This window comes from Festucalex cinctus, chromosome 1, assembly GCF_051991245.1.
Source record: "Festucalex cinctus isolate MCC-2025b chromosome 1, RoL_Fcin_1.0, whole genome shotgun sequence".
Classification (NCBI taxonomy): Eukaryota; Metazoa; Chordata; class Actinopteri; order Syngnathiformes; family Syngnathidae; genus Festucalex; species Festucalex cinctus.
The window spans coordinates 23,349,389-23,375,148 of NC_135411.1; the positions used below are offsets into that span (position 1 = coordinate 23,349,389).

Sequence of the window (25,760 nt, forward strand, 5' to 3'; positions counted from 1 at the left end):
TTCATCTGCGTTTGAATTTTATTTTTCATATACAAAAAAAGATGTCTTATCTACTTTTTTTTTTTTTTTTTTTATATTTCTACGCATTTTCCAAGACAAAAGTCATACATCTCCGCACAGGAATCATCACATCAATGGGGAAAATCTTGTCACTCACTCACACTCAAACAGGGGCTTTCTTTGCATTCACACACAATAATAATTGTCATAAAAGAAAAAAACATACATACAGTAATAGAGCACTTTTGAACAAGAGCGGGCCAAGTCTTTTTTTTTGTGTGTGTTAAGAACAGACATTAACATAGAAAAAGCCTATTTTTCAATGACTAATGTCTAAGTCAAAGATTTGTTCCCATTTTGACATATAGGGGGCAGCCTTTTATTGCACAAAGCATGTTTTTCAGGTTGGGTGCATGTGCATCTGCATGTCAGTGTAATGTTTTTTGTTTTTGTTTTTTTTCTTCCTTCCACTATTGCACTCAACTTTAAGTGGCGACCAAAATGAAGTTGGCCCACTCTTGCTCTCTGTAGCTCAATTCATTGTTGTTGTCCTTTTTACAGATGACGCCAAGTTACAGAGGTACTGTGTGAGGTAAGTGGTCAGAAGAACTGGAGGTGTTTTTGGGAGGCATTAGTGTGAAAGCACCTGGGTGGACCGTTAGGGTGGGAGTGGGTGGGGTCGTTGTTGCACACACAGCTGAGTGACCATCAAATGATATTTAAATGACTATTGCTGTGTTAAATATATTGCTGGACCCTCAACTCAGACAAACGCACACACCACTGTGCACATCAATCGTTCTGCATGATCAAAAAAAAAAAAAAAAATAAATAAAAAGTTTTTTTTTTTTTCTTAAAACATTTTTAACCCCCAAAGCCAGAGAACACATGACTGAGCACTTTTTTTTTTTTTTTTTTTTTTTTTACAGAAATCATATGAAAGTCACCATCTTTGCACAGCACTGCATGTCTAAACTATTACGTCTGAACATCACATCGGCAGGTTATGTGTTTATTTAGAGGTAATACTGTTTAAAAAAAAAAATGAAAAAAAAAAAGAAGGAAAAAAAAAAGGCTCGCAAAAGCATCGGGAATCATCTTTTTGCTTGCGGCCGACACACAGAAGCACACACACGTGTGCTAGCTACACAACACCTGATAGCCACTGCTAGCCATTCTTGGGCAAAATAAAAAAAAATTATACCATACAGTTAAGACCAAAATATATAATTTGTAGAACAGGTATTTTCTAGCCGGACATCAAGCTGAAAGGAAACTTTGTTATTGTGTACAATTTGGGGTTTCAAAAGGGGCTGAAAATTTCTATTGCTTTGACTCAGAGACTTGGGAAATATTCATTTCAGTCATAAGAATGAATGAGAAAATATGACCAAAGGGGTCGTTTTTAAATGTCTTAAATCCGAGTAAGTTTCCAGAAACTTGTCACAGGAATTTTGGAAGTACTGATGTTGCCATGGCAATTAATGGAGGTTAGCTGCGAAACATTGTCCAACGTTGCAGCATTAGTGCACAAATGTACAAAATACACACCTGTTGATTATTGGAAAGGGGTGTTTGCAAAATTGGTTTAATGATTATTATATTTAGAAGTGCCACCTTCTAATAATTTATTTAAAAAAAAATTGTACTGTATTCTCCAAAATTTGAGAGGTTTTAGTTTGTCTCGAGATGAAAACATTTTAACAATGCTGATCTCAACCATTGTAAATCAACTATAAATTTACAACATTGGACCTGATTTCTGATAAAGCACAAGAATAATTTCTTCAAATTGACATTTGAGCAACTATTTTAACTTCTATCAATTACTTACATGTTCCGGCTAAAAGAGACCCATTCAATCAATACAAAAAAAAACAAAAAAAAAACAAAACAGTTTCTAAATAAGGCAATTTTGGGCTTAACTGTATATGGGAACCTTTAAAACATACATTTAAAAAAAAAAAGAAAAAAAGAAAAGAAACACAACCTCACAGAAAAACAATGTGTCTAGAGCGTCATCTATTTACAACAATCAGCGTCTCATTTTTTTTTGTACAGTGTGACAACTGCTAGGGCTATTAAAAAAAAAAAAAAACATTTTTTTTTAAGTTAAATTACAATAATTTTCCTTTGAAAAAAAAAAAAAACTAATTAAAAATCTCAATAGACAAATAGGCCCGTCTGACAACGTTTAACCATCTGGACTTAAAAACAAAACATACAATCAAATACATCATAAGAACAAAAATAAGTCCATGTACATGTAGAAAAAGAAAAGCCTGAGGTAATTGTTCAGAAGATCTGAGGTCAGTCTCGGAGCAGAGGAAGCAGCTTGAGGGCTCGCCCCTTCATCATCATCATTATTTAACACACAAACACACACGCACACAAAACACGAACGACAACAACGTTAGCCTCGTGTCACGTCACTGATGGTTCTAGAGCAGGCTAAGAATACAAATCCTTGAGAGTCCTGGAATAGTCAGAGCAGCATAAAAAACGGACATTCAAAAATGTATGGAACTTGTGTTCATATGACAGCATGTAGACGACGACGACGACTGCATGGCATTGCATCGGCGAGAGACGAAAAAAAGGCAACCGTTTTGAGCTCTCCCGGCGTGACGTACGTGGAGGACTGAGGTATCTGGGGACAAATGACTGACTTGAGCGAATCCGTTCGACACATCAAGGGGAAAACACAGAAACAGACATGTTGCTTGTACTCAAGTATTGCGGCTTGTCCGCTATTGTCACTTAGAAATGCACACGTACAGCACAAAATGGCTCATACCCCGGCTGTTCGGAATTTGTTGAAAGGGTGGCAATTTTGTAGGTTGAGTTCCAATTTTAACTCTGAGTCACACGATACCTGATGGCTCTGTCTTCCAATTTCTTTATTGTTTTCAACTACTATCAAACTGTGCAAAGTTAGCATGCGACTTACACAACAATACAGGTCCCAGTATGACAGCAGTGGAGAACCACAGGCGAATGTTATTTCTCATCTTTCATGAAATATTTGTTGCTTTGCCTGATGTTTGGACTGATCTTGCTAGCAGCCGTTAAGTGGAAGTCACAAAACATGAATCACTTGAAAAATGAAGTTTGCCCACTCGAGTGGCGAGGAAAATAAAGCTATGGATATCTATCCATCTATTTGGATTTCAATTTAAATATATTCAGATTTTTATATTTTAAAACAATATTTTGACTCAAAGTACTGATACGTTTATACAAAAGCATTTTGTGACTGTCCAATGGAAGACAAGCATCTTCATTTTTTGGCCAGTTATACAATATCTTTAGCTGAAAAGTGAAAGATTTGGCGATTACACTGTAACATTCATGTTTACTTGATAAATGCATTATTGCTCACTTTGCTCTCCTATAAATAGCATTTAGCAGATCAGAAATGATGCAGCTTTTTTTTTTTTTTTGTTAAAAAAAAAACGGGATGATAAAGATTTTCAAATCTTTTGTGTAGGTCGAAAAAAAAAATCCTTTTGTAAAATATGCAATCAAAATTATGAGTTTTTAAAAATAAAGTCAGACATCTATCCTCGTTTTTTCTTTTTTTTTTTGGGGGGGGGGGGGGGTGTCTTAAGATGTTTTGTTGCATTTGAATAAAAACAAAAAACATGCATGCTTTTCATTGGATAATGACAACTGACACTTTTTTTTTCATTTAACGGTATGCACATTTGGAGACATTTTTCATTGGACAGTCCTCAAAATATAAAAAAGTAAGAAAAACGGCAAATATTTCATTAATTTCCTTGTGTAATTACTAAAAGATTAACTTTTTTGAACATTTTGGCCAGGATATGACTCATTTTGTGCTTTAACTGCATAATCAATCATTCCCATCCACTCACACACATACATAGTTAAAAATCAAGAATGTGTAACATTGCAACTCCAGACAGCATTCGTCAATGCCCCCGGCACCGGCTAAAGGAGTAACTACAAATAAAAGCGATGAAAATGAATAAAAATCATCATTAAAATGGGGAACACGTCCATAATGACAGCTAGCTTGGCTCTCCCTCTAACGTAAGAGGACATATGCAAGAAAGAAAAAAAAAATAAAAGCCTATTGGATACCTGAGAGGTAGTTCCCCGTGGGACCACATGGTGTCCCTAAAATCTCCAACAAGTCCAGCACCCATTTTAGCTTGATAAAACCCACTGTGCTCCATTATATATATATTTATATATATTGTATGATTTATTTTTTTTCTTAACTTTTCCTTTTCCGTTGGGAGCGAGGCATTCACAGGTTTAAAAAGTAGGGGAGCACACTTTGAAGAGTTTCTTTTAAAAATCAGAGAAGCATCGACCCCTGAGGAAGATGAATCTATTTCATTCTAACAGTCTCAAAATCCTCCAGAGGTTTTGAAGCTCAAAAGTTCCTTTCACGGGAAGGGGATCAGGAGAAGAGTGTTTTTAAAAAATGTTGAAAAATGAGGTAATTAACAAAAAAAAAAAAAAAAAAAAAAAAAACAATACATGAGGTAATAACGACTTTTAGTGTTGCCTGTCGCACAGCTTATATACTACGTCCAAAATACAGCAGATGGATGTGTTAATAAGATCCAACACCCCAGAAAAAAATACCAGTATTGGGGATAAAATAGCAGCTGCATGTTATTAAATATTCACCAAGATCCACTGAGTTTGGGTTTGAAATAAAGAGAAAAAAAAAAATCAAATAAAAAAATGTCAGGAGTACTGCCCGTGTTCAGGTACTGGACTCTTTGGGAGGTAGGTCCTCGTTGGTGAGTGACGCGACGATGGAGACGGGGCCGTCTGAGGTAGTGCTGCCGGTGGTCCTGGCGATTTGGCCGATGCGCTCCTCCACGCAGCCGGCCGACAGGCGGGCCTCGGCGTCGTGGTCCCAGCATTCCTCGATGGTCTCGCTCAGTTGGCTCAGGCCCTGTGGGGGAAGGATGGACACGTTAAGAAGGCTACCTCCTTCGTTTCAACCAATTAGTTTTTTTTTGCATTTACACAAGTCTGAATTTTACCGTTGCTCTTAATCTTAAAGGTAGAGTTTCCATTGTTTAAACATTTTGTCAGATATGTTAAAACTGTCTTGAATGAGAAAGTAGAGTAGAAATTTTCTCCTGTCAGGTCTGGTATGCCAAGTACTTTGCATTTTTAGGTGTAAAGTACTCCCATACTTCGGACGTCGGTCGTTTCTTCTCCCCTGGACTCGCTGCTACTTGATGCTGCGGTCGCTGCTATTTTTTAATTCAATAACTGTACCCCGTCGCGCTGCGCACAACGGAAGAAAAAAAGGAGGCAATTCCGCTTCTCAGTTTCCGCGTCATCTATCGATTAGAAACAATAGACACATGCTAATTGTATTGTGTCATTGCTAGCTTGCTTCACACTTCGACAATTTAAAAAAATAAAAAATAAAAAAAATACTCCACACTTTCTCCATTTTTGACCCGGCCCCTGCCGGTACACGTAGTTTGCTTGTCATGACTTCCGGGTATCCGCAAACCACAACGATCGTTGTCCTCCATTGCTACAGTGTAATTGTGCACAATATACGTGCATTGTACGTTCTGTTTTTTTTTTGTTTTGTTTTTTTGCTCCCTGTGTTTTGTCTGCAAGGTAACGTATATTTGGTGGCCCAGACATTACGTGATGGCGCCAAAAGTGACGCATCGACGTGCATTTATTGCGTAGACGTATTTTTTGTTGTTCCAGCCCTAGTAGAAATTATGGTCTTTTGAAAAATCATCCCTTTTCAGCACTTTTTTTTGTGTTTTTTTTTTTTTTGTCTCATCAAACTACTTGATCCTACGATGGCGTATTAGGGCCACGAAAAATGGTAAAAATAAAAAAAATAAAAACTTCAGAGAAATACACGTACCGTACTCCTTGAACGTTTGCGTCAATACTTTTTGTTTGGGTTTTCAAATGAGGAGATAGCAGTGATTAACCATATGATGTTAAGCATTCGCCCTTTGAAGCATTGTGTACAGCCAGCAAAAAAAAGACGCCTTTTCAAAGGTCCATACCCTGAGGATCAAGCATTTAAGTTAACTTGTTAAAATGTATATTTGCTTGTACGTTTTTGTTTCCAAAATTATTATTTACACATTCTACATTTTGGTATTTTTTTGTACAAGTATCTAAGTTGATGTATCGAATCTGCCGCTCCCATCATTCACTTGCATTTACCTAAAGTATGCTAGCTTCTGATTGGTTAGTGCTAGTCAGCTGATAGGGGATCAGGAAGCGTCACTCTAGCTGCCTGTATGACGAGTAAAATTTAAATCAAGAATGACTTCATTACCATCCGACCTTTTCATTTTATAAATAGTGTTCCATTAACCACCAACAAATCCTCAAATGATTAGCTACGCTACGTGTATTTCTCATAAGTTTCTGAGTTCTTTTCTCACAAATCTACCACTTTCTAAACTCGCAAATTTCCCACTTTCTAAAGTGGCAAATTTGAGAGGTTTTTTTCTTGGAATATTGCCCCCGCCCTTTAAAAACAATATATTCACACGTGGCCCTAATACGCTGTCATATCATCCTGCCATGGTCTATCGTGATAGATGTCCCTGCACCTGGCCGCATAACTTTGTACACTCAAAAAAATTACTCACAGGATGTTTTAGCCAACAGTCTTTGATGACTGGACGCATTTTTTTGTGCACGACCACATCCTGCAGATCCTCCAGGGTTGGATGCTGCCCTATTTCATCCTCAAACGGCAGGAGGTATTCACCCACGGCACCTGAAAAGGACATTAGAAAAAACTAATTGGGTCCCACTTCTTATTAATCAACTAGGGCAATCACAAGCTGCCTTCCAGGTGGACTCACCATCCGTTTCGTTGCAGCGGGACACCAGCTCCCACAGCACCAGACCCATGGCGTACATGTCGATCCTCAGGAAGGAGTCTCGCTGGAAATTGATGGCTCCCTCCAGCACCTCGGGAGCCATGTAGCGCCGTGTACCCACCTGATGGCACCAAAACGAGTTGGGAACAGACTTAATGTGGATACAGTACAGCTGTAAGCCACACTGCACGTTGCACGTCAATGTTTGCCATTGAACCACTCGTTCAATGTGTATGTGAGGCTGAAGGTGCACAAGGTGGGTGTCTGCCACACAGCAGATGCACCCAAATTGAATACTTTCCTTGACAATGTGTTTTGGCGAGAATGTGTATATTGGGATTTGTCTCCATGCCAATTATAGCCTGTTACTGGGTCACTGAGTTCACTGATGCAAGAGTAATTTTTAAATTTGGCTGACACTTTGGCCGCTGTTGGAGCATAGATTTGCACGAAAATGGTGTCTGGTTTAAACAAAAAACAAGTGGAAAGTGAAAACCGGCAATTCAAACAGACTGAAATATTTATTATATTCAAAGTGGGGAAATGGAGAAACGGGGGAGTCTCTTGTTATACTGGAAATGATTTGGGGTTGACAAGACTGACATCGGTCAAAACGAGCAGAAAAAAATGGTCCTTGTGAAAAGCAACTCGCCGACACTTGTGTTCCACCATGAACTATGAAGGATTACGAGGAAAACTACATGTCTACACAAGCAATGCTACTGACTAAAGAGGTCTTTTCAAAACATTAATTAATAACGCTGAGCAAGACACACACTCACCGAATTGAACAAACACTGTACCATTGGCAACTAAACTATCTGTCAAAACATCACGGCTGCATTTGTTGACTTTTGGAACTGCGCTAACAGCTGTACCTACCGTCTGTGTTACGGACTGTTTACAAATTCCATATTCCGCGGCAACATATATGACAAAAATCACTATGTATCAAATAAAATACACATTTTTCATTCTGACTACGGTAGCTGGAAATGGTAGATGTTTGTTGTATATGCCACATGGAGACATTGTATGAAATTGACGTTGTCAGACATATATTTACCAGAAATCTATTTCAACACATTTACTCATATTGATAGCTCTAGTAGTTGACAATGGCGGACCATAACTTGCTGTTGCTCAAAATGATGATGGTGATGATATTTGTCATTATGGAGTAATAGGTGACATTTAAGTGACAGACATAAGTAGCTTCAGGAAAATAGTTTGATTCTATTAAAAAAAAAAAATATCGATATCAAAAGATGTCATTGTGCTTAATATATATATATATTTTTTTAAGACCTTTATGTGCGCATAGATTCTCAGTCATGCAGGGCTTGGAAGCATGTCAAGGTTGAATTGATTTGTTGTAATTATTTCAAACATGGAGCAAAATTCCATTTTTGTTACCTGCCCATGAGTGTCTCCTGGAGGTTTCCCCGGTTCAAAGCGGGCGGCGAGCCCAAAGTCTCCGATGACTGCGGTCAGGTCATTTCGGAGCATCACATTCTTACTCTTGAAATCCCTGATGAGAAAGAAACTGTCATTAGCCAACCGATCACAACGCATTATCTCAGCTGTCATCTTTGGGCCTAGGTATACAGTACCTGTGCGCGATGGTGGGTTTGGGCTCTTCTCCCTTGTTGCTGGGAATGTCCTCGTGCAGATAGGCTAAGCCGCGGGACATAGTCTCAGCTATGAGGCACAGCTCCCCCCAGGTCACAGTGTTGCCCTTGAGGTGGTCGGTCAATGAACCCTGAAACAAAACGCCAAGAGTGTTAAAGACGTGATGACTTTTTTTTTTTTTTTTTTTTTCTCGACACTATATAGTCAATAAGTGTTTGGTTACGCAAAGCAGATGCTACTGTAAACAGCACATAGCCCAAGGCATACAATTTCTCTGCAGCCATCCTAAGCTTCGTGGTGACTGGTCGCTTTTTTTTTTTTTTTTTTTTTTCTTGTGCCACACGTGTGTGTCAAGTCCATGCTCCCGCTTGTGTGCTATGTTAACTCCTCGGGCTAGTAATGAGTCGCGATCAGGTCACTAGGCGAGCGTCGGCGCTGCAAGTACCGGTACCATATAAAATGCAGTACATTACCAAATTAGGACCGGTAAACCGTGCATCCCTACTATGCCATCTAATGTGCATTGAGCATGCAGTCAAATTTTGATGATCATTTCCATGAAAATGGGGGAGAATGTTTTGATATTCAACCCCCAAGGGCAGTTTCAATCAACATCATAAAATTCATAGGCATGTCTTTGATGAGTAGTCCCACAACAAAGTGTCAAGGACCAATGCCAAGAATTTCACACAAAGTCGGCCATTTTTGGTTCTGTTCGAAGCTGCCATTTAGGTTGCATCATCAATGTTTGATGAAGCCCCCCAAACGATTAGCCAAATATTAGCTTTGTATAGCCGTTGAGTAGGTTATCAGTAATTAAACAAGATCTGTATTATGGCTCAACAAAAGGCAATAAATCACTCCTTAATATACTCTGGCCACCATCTAATAAAACTGCGGTCTTAATAAAAGCAGTGATGCCCTTTTGCAAAGGTAAACAAAAGGCCTGGGCCAATATTGGAAAACACACATGAGGTCGGGTCAGGCCAGCACATGGGCGCCTATAGCTAACATTAAAAAGATTGAATTCTCACTCTCTCATGAAACTCGGTGATGAGCCACAGTTCCGTCTCCAGGTTACTGCCATGCTTCTCAGCAGCGATATAACGCAGGATATTCTCGTGCCGCATGCCCGGTGTCAGGAAGATGTCCCGCTCGTTTTGCCATGACTGTTTATCCTGCCCAACAACAATGGAGGGATGTCAACTTTTAGACCCTTTTCATGTAAAAATCTGAGTGTAACAACGTTGACCCACCTGTACAGGAAAAATCTTGACTGCAACATATTCGCTCATGAGTTGGGCTTTCCAAACGCAACCAAAGCGTCCCCTGGCTTTGATTTCCAGCAGCTGCAGGGGTTTCAGGCCCACCAGGGGCGATGGAGGGGTGGGTCCAGGGTCCTGACCCACAAGGAAACAGATTTTTTTTTCCAATTATTATATTGATTGATTATATTAATACCGTATTTAGCATCTTAAATTACTGGAATCCCTCAATTCCCGTAAGCCATGACAGACGAAATCCATGAAGTAGTAAGCATACATTTGTTTTATCATTTATATAGTTTTAAAGCATTATTTACAATACCAATACTTCATATACATGTGAGGAACAGGTATTTTTGTCCACAATGTGTCGCCATCCTACCATAGGCCTTCTGTAGTATCAGTGACTGAATGTGTGTCACTTTAAAAGGCAGGGCTTGGCCTGTTCAGTGATGTGGACCAGCGTTTAGATCTTGTACCTTTTCTTGTTGTAATGTGATAATTCAAATAACTGTGATAATACTGGTCAGCATAGTTGTGATATTAATTTTTCATCTGGCTTCATCACTATTCTGTACACATCTTTAAGCGTTCTCTTGCCACACAGACAATTCCTTTCCACATTTCCATAGATTATAATTGAATGCACTCAACCCTCACCATTTCCTAGAGTGCCTGTGAGGTGGAAATGAGAAACAATGTGGCTTTCATTCCCTGCATGGATCTCTCTTGCCACAGAAATGAACTACCATAAATATGGAATTTGTCACCCATCTCACCTCGCTCAGGTCCACATGGCCGTAAGGCGGCTTGCGGTGACGGTACATCCACAGGGCCAGGATGATTGCAAGGGAGAGCACACAGAGCGGCAGCAGGGAGTAGACAAGCACATTCAGCATGGACGGCACTCGGGGTGGAAGCCGGATTTTGACTGTGTGGGAAGAAAAAAACGATGATTATAAACCATGCAAATGATAGAAAACATTTGTATTACTTTATGGATGAAATGTTTTACCGCAACAAAGTATTTGAAGGTTATTGCTAATTGTGTATTGACGATCTCCGAGCAGTAGTTGTCTTATGGCTAGGGATGCAGCAGTTAACCGGTTTCACGATTAACCGTGGTTTTTAACCTTTAGGATTATCTAACCGCAGCCGAGCCGTTCAACAACACCAGTTATTTCCGCTTACAAAAGCTCGTTTGTTTCCACACGGTCCATTTAGCGGGCGCACAACAACACAAGGCTCAGCTTTGAATGCACGGGGAGAGTTGCGTTCCCGACAGATGGGTTCCGAGGTGGCCTGGACCAGATTGAGTGTACGTGGGGAAAGGGGAGGCCGAACTGAGGCGGAGGAGGCGAGTGAGGCGAGGCGGAGGCACCACGGGGCGCGACGGTCGGGCTCTCGGCACAAGTCGACGTCGCCAGGAACCAGCGGCACACTGCTCACCGTGCCGCCGCTCTGTCACCGACCGACTGCCGGCAACCTCCCCGACCCCAGGGCACGGCCGAGCGGGGAGCTCCCGCGAGCCCCTCAATCCACAGCCGAGCACTACAGTAGATAGGCCATAGGCTGAGACTTTTGAAGCCGCGGGCCCGCCATCTTGGTATTCCCAAGAAGCGTATATCGGCATTTGACTGCAAAATGCCCACGTGTGTAGTGGTAAACTGCACAAATTGCCAGTTAAAAGGCCGTGGACAAACATTTCACCTGTAAATATGATCGAAATGGTTTATGTTTATGTACAGCACTTTTTATACAGCAATGCCTGTTCTTAAAGCGCTTTACAAATAAAGGTGAGTTGAGTTGATATGAGTTGAGTTGAGAAAAAAAAAATATATATATATATATATATATATATTTATTTTTTATTTTTTTTTCCGACTAGCCTGGCCCAGGAATAGCGAAAACCCACATAATTGATGTCAATTGAAATGCATGAAGGAAAAAAAAATTAATTAAATTAAGCATTAAATAAAAGCTGAAATTTGCAGGGCTGATCAATGACGCCGATCACCGATTTTGCATAAAATGCCAAATATCATCGGATCCCGATCCAGCCGATCAGATCGGTGTAATGTCTTACTATTTTTTTTTATATGTTTAGCATTATCACTTGGACACACAATTGCACCTAATACTCTTGCAATGAGCAAATCCCTGACGTACATTTCTTTTATCAATACTGCGATATCTGTGAGTCTCTGATATTGATGTGGTACATCAACATTCATATTCAACTCCAACACATCAAGAGCAAGAACTTGTGTATGTGTTGCATATATACGTGTGTATATACGATGTGTCTGCGTGTGCATGTGCGTGCGTGTATATTGCTTCCTCACCCACCAGGGCAGCATCACCTATGATATATAGATATACGGTATCTCCTAGATATATAGACATATAGCTATATAAAATGTGCTTGCCACTAATGTGGGAGCTATTTTTCACTGGGTCCACCCCTCACCTCGGTTGCCAATGCTGATCAAGTCGGGGAGGTGAGTGAAGCGCTCGTTGCAGTAGTTGCCCTCGCAGCAGCAGAAGAAGACCTGAGGGTTCTCGTCCATGGAGACGCACTCTTGCCTGAAGCCACAGGATGACACATACAACACACACCTGTGTTAGTGGTGCAGAAGAGTATTACAGCTATTTTTAATGGCGGCGAATACATGCTGAAGAACCTTTTTGTGGGAAAAAAAAAATATTTTGATTTGGATGATTATAACTGGTGTACATTTTGAATCCGTTAAGTTGAAAAGAATAAGCAGGGAGTGAAGCTTTGCATTGCAGTGTTAGGTTCTCTTGCTAGATAATCAAAGCACAATCACCAAGTCTGATCCTCGTGGGCCCATATCCTGCAGGTTTTTGATTATTTCCCACCTCCAACACACCTGATTCCAATGATTAGTCTTATTTCCAGGCTTCTGCAGAGCTTGCTGATGAGCTGATCATTCAGGGACTACTCAATCACTTGAGGACCAGAGTTGGTGAGCCCTGTCAGCTATTCAAGGCTCGAAATATATATATATATATATATATATATATATATATATATATATATATATATATATATATTATTTTTTTGCCTTTTGCCAATCAATGACTTCATTTGACGAACACGTTTTTATCTGCTGTTTCAATCTGAAATGCTTTTGCAATCTTCCTACACCTTCAACCGAACAGCTCTTCCGCCGCCCAATTATGTGACATAAGCATGTTGTGCCATTTATATACCCGCTTGCAGTATTGCTTTTCAATGAGTCTATATGAGGGAAAAAATGGGAATTTTTACTTGCAAATACGAACTTGCTGCTTTTGAGCCTTGCTATTGCTTGATCCAATTCACAGAAATGCTATTCTTCCCCAAAACAATCCAGTGTAGCATAAAACCAATTTTGAAGCCGATGGGTCAAATTACTACATACATACAGTTGCTTTCTGCGAACGTAGGAGCTCAGATGGTGATTTCAGTGTTTCTTAAAAGTACATAGAACTGCATCAGTGTTAATTACTAAACAAATTTCAGAAAATTTCTCCTAGTGAAGGGTTACGAATACTATTCATTTCTTCCTCAAATAAAATAATTTCTTCTATACTTCATCAATGTCAGAAGCTAAACAAGCAACCACAACTCCAGAATCCAAAGCAGAAGCCTGTCAAAGACCCCAATAAACTTCTCCAATTTAGAACAGACCAGCTGGGAACATTCCTACACAGGTGCAGGATTTAGTTATTCACTCATGCCTCAAAATATAATGTAATATTTTTATTTTTTTATTTTTTGGACTGCCCAACATCAGAAGCTAAAGAGAAAAAAAATACAACCTTAAAATTCCAAGCTGAAGCCTAATAAATCCCTGATTGAAAGACAATTCCAGTATTCCAATTTTACTGTTTCTTCTCCGTGCAGGATTCAGTTATTTGCTTATGCTTTAAAATGGGCAAAATGTTGGATGTTCCTTTTGAACTCTAGATCAATGTCAAAAGCTTAACAATCAACCCCAACTATAGATAGGCTGAAGCTAGATAGGCTATCAACACCCCCACTCAACGAAGGCACAATAACACAGAGTTATCTTCTTTGGTTACAAATTCCGTTCTTCACTTATGCCTCACAACCTGCAGAATAGGATAGTCTGGAATGGATGGGGGAAAGCTGCAAGCTACACTGAGCGTTATATTGCACACGCATGTGCAGTAAATCTCGGCGTACGTAAATCTCCACCCATGTCTAATTGAGACCTGACCCCAATATTTTCAAAAACAGATTATGAAAACAGCTTTCATGTTGCCTCAGCATGTTCTTCCACACTCACTGTGTACATTATGCAACACTGAATTATTTAAAGATGGCGTATTCTATGTACAGTGTCCTTACATTCCTGTGTGCATCGTGGGTATTTAGTATTTTGGACAGTAACAAGTGACTCCAACCCCGTAGGTGACACTAATGTGCATTTAAAAGTGATATTCAAGATGAGGCCAGCAGAATTCCACCAATGCCAGCAGACCGGAAAGCTCGAATTGTGCCACTGCATGAAAACAAGTCGGCGTCTTTTCATGGATAGTGGCCTAGAGAATGTTAATACTCAACTACTAAGAGATCAGACTGCAGCATTGTAAAATATTTTCTTCATTGCTCCTTTCACATAGATTTCCAACAAAATTCAGAAGCTTACACTGACCATTAAAAACAGCTTATTTGTAGTAAACAGTAAATTTCGTAGTGTAGATTTTATTCTCAACAAAGACTATATCCAGTCCCATTCTAAACAGAGTAATTTTACACTTGGAAGAGAGTAAAATATTAATAAAATAAAATAAAATAATAATCATTAAGGGTTGAGGATGATCCCACAACCTTCAGCATGGGAGATGGCCTACCACTTGAGCTATGCCACACCTAATATTTGTTAACATATTGCTGCTGTGTCCAAATGGAGACCAAAAATGATGGCGGTATGAGGATTCCACCTGACACATATACTGACACGCAATATGAGTGGTTATATTGGTTGTCTCCCAACTTGAAGATTCTGCGATCATTCCTCATCCCTTGAGTGATTTTTTTTTTTTTTAAATAATATTTTAATCTCTTCCAAGTGTAACGTTTACTCTGTTTAAACTGGGACCACTGACCTATATTAAAGGACTGGATGGCCGATGGGCCAAGAAACTTGAAATCGCTTGGCCGCCATATTGCTCCTCCCAGTAAACCTTTCTTGGCTTACGCGTTGTGTACGGAAATGACGACGTGTGTAGCAGTACATTGCGCAAATCGACAGTACCAAGGCCGTGGATGAACATTTCCCCGGTAAGTATGATTGAAATGGAAAGAGTAGATTTAGATTGTAATGTATACATATATTTTATGGCTTTTTTTTTTTTTTTTTTTTTTTGCCATTTTATGTGCCCACTTATTGCATTTTGTGTTGGACGAATGCTTGCTCCTTTGCTAAACTTCTTGACAAGTACATCATTGCCTGCTTCGTGATACTAGTTAGAATTAAGTGAGAATAAATAATGTTTGTATCGATAAAAAAAGTCAAAAGGTGAAATAAACATTTTTTTCCTACATTGTTGATTATGGTTATACCAAGACTGTCGGAAACTCCTAATTACGAGTCGACCGACTTCTGTTCATGTGCTTTGTTGTTGTAGCAAAAACTACACAGAGCAGCTGGTGTACTCTCTTTGCTCGTAAAACCGAACAATTACTTTAATTACAAATAATGAGATCTAAAAGACCGGACATTAAATTGTGTAGATTCTAAAACAACCCTGCTAGCGGAATATAATGTTCAACATTCAACAAGGAAACAGTGAGTAATTCTGAAAGAACAGAATTAATTGTTTCGTCCATGTTAGGTTTGTTTGTTAGCACCGGCGTCAGCGCTGGCTTCCTGGTTTTGTCACAGTTGCATGTCCCGCCCCAAACACAATGTCACTCTGTGATTGGCGCGAACCATAAGTGCTTCGGATCGGTGGAAATCAACGTGACTGGTACAAGATGTAATCTCCGAAGTTTGTGAACTTGTGAATACCGCGAGAATTCATCTTGCGAGAGCAAGGTTACGAATATAGTGCTCTAGAATTCAATTTACTCTACAAAAATTAACGTAACGTAAATGTAAAAACCTATGTTTTGTGTTTTATTGTTAGGGCCTGCGGCAAATATGTCATGTTCTGTTACTTTGAGCCCTACTAACGTAACTTTAGTGACAAGAGGGAGAAGGAGAAGAAGAGGGCAAGAGAAAGAGGGAGCAACACAGGCATACAAAAACTGTTGTTATATAAATTTGAGTTTGCTGACTAATGCCTCCATAATCCATAATATATGTAACTTACAACATGTTAGTGTACCAAACAGGACACCACATTGCATCATACACATATGTTGCTAATGTTAGCTTCCAGACATGACTATCCATATGCTAGAAATGGTATCAGGCATCAGCCACAACATGCTTGTCAGTCAGAGACATGGCATCAAGCCAGCGGGAAAAGCGTGAGACGAGGTAGTTTTCGATCAATCAAATCAAAGCGGCAAATAAATAAATGCAGAAATAAATGACTCAGAGTTGTCGCTTATTGATATTGTTGACGATTTTGATCATCGATATCGTCATGACTAATTGACTCATCTTGGCAGCCCAGGTACGATGTGACATAAAAAAATGCTTTCAAGACAACTGGGCAGGAGAGTTGAGTCTTGTGTGGCAAACTTTTCACCCGATCCCGGCTTTCCATTCCTTTTCAATACACACTAACCCGAAGTTAACAAATGCATGGGCCAGTTTCGACTCCCCGCTTCCAGTAACTGTGGGGAAAAAAAATAATAAAAAAAATAAAAATTAAAAAAAAATTAAAAAAAAAGATGAACATTGTGAAAGAGGCTTATGACTGGCTCCCATTTGCCAAATTTGGTGGGAAGATCCAGAACACGTTGTTGGGTGTATGATTGGCTGGCTGTTGCCAATTTTGCCGGAAAGACCCAGAACCTGCGGGCCTCTTTGGGCCTTCAAAATAAACCGGCATAGCACAGCCTCTGGGGAAAAGTGAACGTCAGGTGGGTAAAAGTTCACACCCTGGTCCTGCCTTTCACACAGCTGCCATCCACTGCCTCACCTGTCATAGCAGTTGAAGTCGTCCAGCCAGCAGCCTTTCTTCACCAGCTTGATGGTCCCTGAGGAGTTGAGCCAGGAGGCGTAGCAGTGCAGCCGCTTGTCCTTGTCTTTGTCCTTGTCGTCGCAGCGCTCAAAGCCACTCTGGTTGGTCTTCTCGGCGCGCCAGTTGTCATTGTAGAACACGCACTCGCGCGTCTCCGCTTCGCCTACGCTGTATCCTGTGAGATACCAGACCAGACAGTAATCAATCCGACAAAGCAAAAGGAAGAATGGATGGATAGACGACGAGGGGAACATGGAAGAGTTATCGTTTTGGAACTCCGCCAAGTTCGGGAGTTCCTCGGGGGCTCGGAAAGTTGCTGCCGGATAATCCACCGTGCTTAAAAGATCTATTTAGACTTTTAATTAGCCGCGATACAAAACATAATAGCAACACGCCAGACGCATTTAGAGATAAACACGGTCCAAGGGATTACTACACCGTGTGCACTGTACATCTACCTCTGGGCTTGGACTGTCAGTTACCAATTAAGACATCAGAGCATAGGATATGTGCCCCCGCTCCCCACGACATGGAGTGTCTGCCCACCCATCAAGAGTGTAATGCAAATGTTACCTACATACAAACGACAAGCTTTGCTGTGAGCCTGTAAAACCCCCAGAAATGTAAAAACTTTTCAATATTTGTTTAAAATGAGGCCATGTTTATGTGACACCTTGGTTTAAAAAAAAAAAAAAAAAGAAAAGGAAAAAAAAGCATGAATGGCACTTCTACAATGTTGAAAAAGTTTTTGTTTCCACGTACAAATGACATAGCTAAGACCCATTCACAAATCTGTTGTAATGATAAAAACAATGTGGCTATAGTTAAATGACAACAATCCGTAAAAGTTTTTCTGTGACATACGAACTACAGCGTTGACGAAGCCTGATGAAAACAAGAGTGCAAAAATTACTGAAAAGTAGGGCTGTCACTATCAAATATTTTTAGAATGGATTATTTAAGTCATGTCAAGTTTATTTATATAGCCCTCAATCACAGCGTCTCAAATGGCTTCACATGCCCACAGTTGACAAATATCAACAACATCCCCTGATCGAAACATAAAAGGGCAAGGAAAAAACTCAAAAAAAAATAAAATAAAAAAATAAAAAAATCAGGGTTTCATTCCATTCCAGTGATTAATCCAGATAAGTGTATTACAAACCATTTTCCTAGTTAATGTTTATCAAGCAGTTATTGTTGTTAAGTTGGTATTATTAGCATTAGCAATATCACGAGAGGGATTGACGCTTTACCTGTACTCACCAAACTTTTTCAAACTGATTCAGTTTCTGGGTCAGTCAATGCTTTTCAAATTAAGAGCTAATGATTTCTATTATTTTTATTCAACAAAAAAGATAATCAGTCTGTTTTAATAAAAGACAACAGAAATAAGAGAATAATTACTGTTGAGAGGCTGAAATCAGAGGATTTGGACAATTTCAAGGTAAACAATAGCTCTTAAAACTCATTCACTGCCAGTCATTATAGAAAATTTTACATTTCCAATACTCACGTGATATTACATTCAATAATTATATATAAACCGAATCTACCAAATAACAGAAGAGACTCCCTACTTTTTGTCCCGTCCCGTTCTTTTATAATTGACAGCAGAAAAATGTAGGTTTGCCAAAATACAGCCATTTCTCCCATGGACTCTGAAACTGTGTTTATTTCCTATAAAATGGGGCAATGATGTCATCTACCGGTGGTTGGGCATCAGTAAAGTTGTTTCCAAGTTTGATATTTACAGTGGAGCATGCTCAGATTCGCCCCCATTTAGCACCGCTCTAAAAAATACAATTGACAAGTATACTTGACTGTCAAAGGCAGTGAATGAGTTAACGATTACTCGATTATTAAAGCAGCGTTGCACTGTGAAAACACTTTCAAATAGACGCTAAAAGGTTTTGCATTGTTACATGAAAGCAGAAACAATTCTACTGTGTTTGAGTGCTCATTTTTTTATCACAATGGGGAACTGAATTGAAAATCGAATCGGAGCTTGAGTGAATCGTTACATCCCTAAACATGAGGCTGTGGTGGTAATTTTGAATTCCGTATTGTAGTTTTAGTAGTTGAATAAATACAAAGTTTGGACATCAATGAATAATTGTTTTATTAATTCTGATTTCAATACCAATCAAAAATGGTGATTATTACTTTTGTCATAATCACCCAGTCCTACTACACGCTGGACTGGTTGCTAGTTAGTTGCAGGGCACATATACCTGTAGAGATGGACAACCATTCACTCTCACTTTTTAACTGTCACTGAGTGGGAACGGAACCCACGCTTCCTGCACCGAAGTGAGGCAAAATTAACTTCCTTAAAAGTGCAGCATAACATTGTTCACACTTCACACTCAACGGGGCAGGTAAAATGGCATGGAAAAGATTGGCTTTGTTACGGCAGCGGTGTGAAAGGAAGAGCAGGAAGAAATCCACACCTGGGTGTAAATTTTTAAATACAAAACACTCACTTCTCCTGGACTGGTGCGTTGAAATTGACATTAAGTTTTGTTTTTGTTTTTTTACTTTGTCTTTATTTGTTTTTTTTCCAGGAACAATAATCAAATGCAATAAAAAAAAATCAAGAGACTGACATAATCAAGGAAAGGGGAAAATAAATTAATAATAATAATAATAATAATAATAATAATGATAATAACAACAACAACAACATTGGATGAAATTGGCTCTCCATTGTTCCCACACTAAAAAGAAGCACGATTTTACGCCGTCAGAATGGGGTATATGCCACGGAAGAGGCGGGACGTGATTTTCACATCTGTTTATTTCCGGTCCGAGTTGCGAACGCGCAACACAGGGGCACAAAGTCGGAAGCACAAGTATTTTTGACGCAGCCCACAAGTCGCAAACCGAACCGGAAACAAACTTTTGTGCAAAAAACAGTCCCGCCTCTTCCATGGCATATACCCCATAGCTTTGTTATCTTGTCTATAAATAAATAAATAAATAAATAAATACATACATAAATAAATAAAAAGATAAAAATAGAACCTGTCTCTTTAAATCCTGTCCTACAAGAGATTGCCCGTCCCCCAGTGTAGTTCCCATTAGATACGCACACATTCGTTTACATGTCCGGTAGCAAACAATGGACCTCAATATTTAGGAGTGTTACGTATTTTTAGATGTGAAGTTATTTTTATTCATGTATTTATTTATTTATGTATATATTTATTTTAACCGCGGGTTGATGCTCCATCGAGCCCATTCTGGTCGTCACGTGATGCAGGAGGACTTCTACTCCAATATAACACCCCCCCCCCCCCCCCCCCGCACACACACGCACACACACACACACACACACACACACACACACACACACACACAACTCCCTCCCTCCCTCCCGTCACTTAGGGAGGCTTTAACCCACAACAACATGGACTCTGGAGTATGCAGCTTACTGTAACATTAATCTACAAACCATATAAGAACTAAAATGGCTGTGGGACACAGGCACACAAACAGACGCATATATTTCATGAGGGGGCAGCTGTGTAGACATTTTATTGTCATTCTAAACGGGAGGAGGGGGAGGGTGGGGGGCTTGAGGGGAGGCCGTATGTTCCAAAATAATAAAGAAGGTCAGAGAGCAAGCCCACGTTGTGGTGTGGAGTCACATTATTGAAAGCTGTGGGGGGAGGAAAAGCTGAGCCCCCTTGTGCAATTCTACTTTGTTGTCAATCTATTGTCTGTTGGAATATATCGATTTAGATTTAAAAAATGTGCATTTTAAAAATATAAATAAATAACGATGTTTCTCCTTTTATTGTTGTTGTTGTTGTTGTTGGGTGAGAGTGTTACGTAGCATATAAGGTTTCAAGATGTTGCTGCAGCTGCTGCTTTCTATTCCTGCCCTGAGCTCACAAAAGGCATCGAACGCAACAGTTTTAGCACGAAGCACCTTTTGTGACAACCCACACTTTCGAGCATTTATTTGAATATACATCATCAAACTAAACATTTGGGTGGGGGAAACAACACACGAGATCTGTGGAATACACTTAACAAGAACTAAATATGTGGATAAAAGTTTAAAAAAACAAAAAAACACTGGAATAGGTGACAATGTCTATGGTGGAAGCTAGCCCCTAGCGGCCGCTTACCTGCGCATAAAGTTCCCAGCAGAAGTGAACAAGTCAGCCACGAGAAAGACATGTTCCGTCTTTAAAAAGCACCACCACGGACGTCCGCCGTTTTGGTTCCGTCCCGCACATCCACCCCTCAGCCCCGGCGGAGTCAAACCGACCGCAGGGCCCCCCTCCAAGCTAAAGCCTTCCGCGGCTCGTAAGCGCCGCCGCCACACCACCAACCACCACTACCACCACCGAGAAGAAAAGACTGAGGGGGCTGATTATAGTCGGGCCGCCGGCTGGCTCGTTTAGTCCCGCATGGCATCAGGTAGAAAAAAAAAGAAGGCAGAAGGAGAAACGAGCGTTTATCGTTCTTTCTGGCTTTGAACAAATGTGGAGAACGGGGCGGTTGGCGGCACTGCGTCGCGAGGTCGCCCCGGGTTTACGTGCATGTTAGTCTGATGTGTGTCCAAAATGGCTTCGAAATGGGGAGCGGGGGCTGCGAGATGGGAAAACCCGGATGTGTAAACACAAAGGGGGCAGCCACAATCGAAGTTACCTCAACGCCACTCCGCTAAATTTGTCTAAACGTTGTGGTTTCACACCTAAATAGCCGACATTTATATATATTTTCCCCCCCAAAGGGGACTGTATATTCCGACGATGATCCAAGGGGAATATGTTTGTGGAAGCCCCCCGAGGGAGGATTAACGTTGTTTTTTTAAGCATTTAATTCTCGTTCGTTGTCTTTGGATTATTGGAGCTACAATTGCGTAATTTCCGTTGAGTTTCTTTATATTCAAAACGTGAAAATCAGTGACGTATACGTTTCTGACTGGTATGAGGCTGTATCTGCGTCGAAAGTGATGGAAATCGTGTTGAAAATATGATCATTATGTTTAGTTAGTTTTAAGATGTGTTTTGTACCCAGACTTTATAGACACCCTGCATGAAGATTCCAAAATTTCACACTGTTCAACAATGTGATAGCAAGAAAGCATTTGTGTAGTTTCACTTTGCTGTCAATCTATTAAAAAAGAAAATATTAATATTGTAATAATAAAATAGTCATTCATGTTCATTTATAATCTTATTATTTATAATTAATTTAGTCTGAATGTATTGATAAAGAACCTGTGTCGGCCATACTTTGCCCAATGGGTGGCCAAGCTAAATCTAGCCAAAGTATGGCCCGGGCGCAACATCTGGCCCACCCACATTCTTTGACTGGCCCTCACAACAACCATGAAGTCTACAAAATTCAGTATTTTTTCAAGTTGGGCTTTTATCTTATTTGCATGCATATGTGGAAGATACTACAAACAAGATAGTGAGCAAGAACTTTGACTCCTCTCTACAGTTTTGCCACAGTTTTTACTGTTTTTCTTTTCTTTTTTTTTAGCCCTCTCGCAACAATTTAAAAAAAAAGAAGCAAAAATGACAGTGGTCCTAATGTTGAATCATTCGTATTTCTTGCACAGTGGAGGTAGGGCCAAGAGGATTTGGCCTGATAACACTGTATGCATAATAGTTTCATATGGGTATAAGTCATCACTTCATATCCATCACTGTCAATAATATATCTATATATTTGACTATTTGACTATCCTGACTAGGAACTAGAACAGCTAATATGAGTAGGCGGTTGGTGCACATGATTCATGTTAAAGTTTTTGAATGTGTGAAGATGTAATTTTGATGACCACATAACTTTGTTTAAAATTTGTATTTTGTAATTATAACAACCTATTCTACATTTACACACATATCATTTTATTAAAACAAGACAACTTTTTTTTTATGCTAAATACAGTACATTAAAAATAGTAGGCGATAGAACGAATAAAGTTGATGTTGGCACATTGTCTTGGCCCTCGCCCTCGGCAAGCATTCCTGTTAATTCATGTAGCCACTTTGCAAAATTAACTAAAATCACTTGAATTACTGTTCTGAGAAATTTTGGTGTTTTCTTCCTCTTTTTTTTTCTTCTTCATTTTATTCATTATTTTGGTATATATATTTTTTTTTATCATAAAAAAAAAAATCAGGAAAAAACTGGTGGTAGGTTACAATTTCGGGGAAAAAAAGAATAATAATAAAAAAAAAAAAAAAACTAAACATCCCCAAAAAATTGAGTGGGGGTGTGGGGGATTTTTCCATCAAACAAAATAAAATAAATTGGAAAGACAGACACAAAAAAAATAAAATCAAAGATGTTTTTTCTCCTCACGTGAATGTAATACGATTCTCTCTTCAATTGAAAAGGGTTTCATAATGGTGAGTTTGATCCTAGAACTGATTCATGATCATAATCGCTAAACTGTGATTGGTGAACTTACCTTGACAATTTCATGACAGTTGGAAAAAAAAAATAAAAAATCAATTCAGAGCCATGTATTTCCCTTTGGAGGATCTACTATTATCATAACCATATCAGTGATGATGAATGAGGGTTTAGGGGACCCCATTAGTAGTCCAGTAATCAATAGCATTAGTACAACAGTATTAGCAATGTCATTGTAGAATCTTGGGTCACACATGCACACACAGGAGTAGCTCATGCAGCAAATGAGCTAGGAATCAGGTTATCCGGACCGTAGGTAATCACCCTTTAAACCAGTGCATGTAACTCAAGACAAAAACGGCTTCCTCGTCAAGCCGGCTCGTAATGAGATGATGAGAGCTCATTAAAGGTTCAGTGTGATCAAGCAGGGGAAATTAGAGCTGTTGGGGCCTGCGCGAATGATGGAGCCTTACTCGAAAAACAACTACGAGGGCAGGAAATTGACCTCCACGCTAACGTGCTATCGCTCATGTAGCTGGCCATGAATTGGTCCGATCAATAGGACAGTCGAGCCAGGAAGAAAAGCCAATGCAAGAACTGTATCAAAGAAAAGGAACCCTCCATACAACTACATTTTCATGAGAAAAAAAAATGGATTATAGTAATCTCCCGCCATCAGGGGGGGTTGTATATTCCAATAAGTGAAATTTGTGATATAGTAATAGTTAAATACTCACAAGCTATGTTTTTAGAGAGAGAGAGAGAGAGAATCATCAACGATTGTACAGTACAGTGGTAACAATGTACCTATCCCTCTGTTTACAGTACTGTAAGCATTTTTTTTTCCCCAAACTAACAAACTTATCATTTCACAATATACAGTACATAGCTTTTGTCCATGTAATGAAACTGAATTTTTACTAACTTTAGTTTTCTTGCAACTAAAACCTACAGTAGGTCACAATCTGTCGAATTTGCACCCTTGCGAGAGTGACAAGACCTAAAAATGGATGTTTAAAAAAACAAAACAAAAAAAAACCTGAGTAGATTTAAATAAACAGTAGCTGATTGAATTTTTTTTTTTTTGATATGGTCGTGTATAAAGTCATTTCAGGTCATTCTCCTTGAAGATTAATGAACAATCAAGTTACCCCTAGTGAAAAGATTCTAATTAATGAAATGATTAATCATTTATTTTGCCAATACATACTTTAGTACTGAGGTCGTTTTTTTGGTTACTATCTGTACGGCTCCACAAGGAGTGAAAACATCACATTTTAAACATATTGTGTATGTGTGCTATTGAAATTATAGATAAAATGTGCTTTTTATTTATATATAAAAATAAGGCAATTAAAGTGATCAAATCAATACCCTTCATATTATATTCGTAAAGGTACAACGTGTGCTATACATTGAACATGCAGTTTACCCATGTTGTACTGAGCGTTCATCAACGAGTCCGACACCAGGTGGTAGCAGAGCTCCTTGGGGGAGGTAACGCTCCCTCCCGCCTGTGTTGCACAACAAGTACAACATTTCCGCAGTCTTTTGTTTGATGGAGGCCACGCCACATATACGGCATAGTTATACATAATGGCTTTATGCTACATTTCCAGTTTTCTTTTCTTCATTATCATGTTTTACGAGTGAACATTAGGCTATGTATGTGTGACTATTCTGCAGCTTCTCGATGGATCCATTAGTGTACAGTGCAGGCATGGAGACCGTAAAGAAAAAAAACACTTTACATCAGGTGTGTCAAGAGAAATAATCCATTCGCCCTTCTTTTTTTTAATTGCATTTTATTCGTTTCATTTATTTATTACAGTAAAATGAGATGAGGTCATCATTCTGTCAACGCATATACTTTTTGTGTCATTTTTGTTTGGTGGTATGCCTTGAGAGTTTTCTCAAATATGTGCCTGCATCCATGCTCAGTAAAGGTTGGGAATCAGTGCATTCATTTGTTTATGATATATGATAATATGACATATTTGCTTTAACGTTTATATGTAACATTTGAATTTTGCTGGACAAATGGAAGTAAAGTGCGGCCTTTAGCCTTCATCAGTCAGACAATCAGACATCCGTGAAGAACTTCTAAGCACCATCATAGAAGTATTTGGCGACCCTGCGAAGATCCAGTCTGCGATCCAGTCAGGCACATCGGGGACAGTGCCTGTAGATTTGTAGCTTGGGGTGATGGTCTCCCTTTTTAAGAAGGGTGTGTTCTAATTACAGGACAATCCTTACTATAAAGGTCCATTCAGCTGTTCTGGAGAGGAGGGCCCAATGGAAATTCAAATCTCAGGTTCAGGAAGGGCAGTGTGTTTTTTGTCCTGGCCTTGAAACAGTGGACCAGTGCTCTACCGTCAGCAGGGTCCTCTGTGGTGTCTGATGTAGTGGCGAAGTCTTGGATGGT

General features: G+C 39.5%; 1 protein-coding gene across 3 annotated transcripts; it reads right to left on the reverse strand.

The window, feature by feature from the left end:
• On the reverse strand, nucleotides 1–21,524 carry LOC144020514 (activin receptor type-2B-like). 3 transcript variants are annotated; one of them, XM_077524082.1, is made up of 11 exons: nucleotides 21,085–21,524; nucleotides 16,904–17,120; nucleotides 12,243–12,358; nucleotides 10,552–10,703; nucleotides 9,764–9,907; nucleotides 9,542–9,685; nucleotides 8,489–8,637; nucleotides 8,292–8,406; nucleotides 6,858–6,996; nucleotides 6,639–6,769; nucleotides 1–4,942 (listed from the first exon to the last, which is right to left on the reverse strand). In XM_077524082.1, exons 1-11 carry the CDS (start codon nucleotides 21,134–21,136, stop codon nucleotides 4,748–4,750), a joined length of 1,554 nt encoding a protein of 517 aa, XP_077380208.1. In that variant the 5' UTR covers nucleotides 21,137–21,524; the 3' UTR covers nucleotides 1–4,747. The 3 variants fall into 3 exon arrangements, 2 of the variants coding, with proteins under 2 accessions (XP_077380208.1, XP_077380200.1); XM_077524074.1 differs by lacking the exon at nucleotides 21,085–21,524 and having other exon boundaries at nucleotides 16,904–17,417; XR_013283909.1 differs by lacking the exon at nucleotides 21,085–21,524 and having other exon boundaries at nucleotides 4,794–4,942; nucleotides 6,639–6,791; nucleotides 16,904–17,417.
• Between the last annotated feature and the right edge of the window lie 4,236 nt (nucleotides 21,525–25,760).

What these genes read in the sequence shown, in the direction of transcription:
- LOC144020514 (XM_077524074.1), bottom strand. Translation starts at nt 17,199, where the DNA reads ATGTTCCCCTCGTCGTCTATCCATCCATTCTTCCTTTTGCTTTGTCGG. An exon ending in GCCATGTGGACCTGAGCGAG is followed by an intron (nt 9,908 to 10,551) that starts GTGAGATGGGTG and finishes CTTGTGGGTCAG; the next exon opens with GACCCTGGACCCACCCCTCC. An exon ending in CCGCTGCAACGAAACGGATG is followed by an intron (nt 6,770 to 6,857) that starts GTGAGTCCACCT and finishes TGTCCTTTTCAG; the next exon opens with GTGCCGTGGGTGAATACCTC.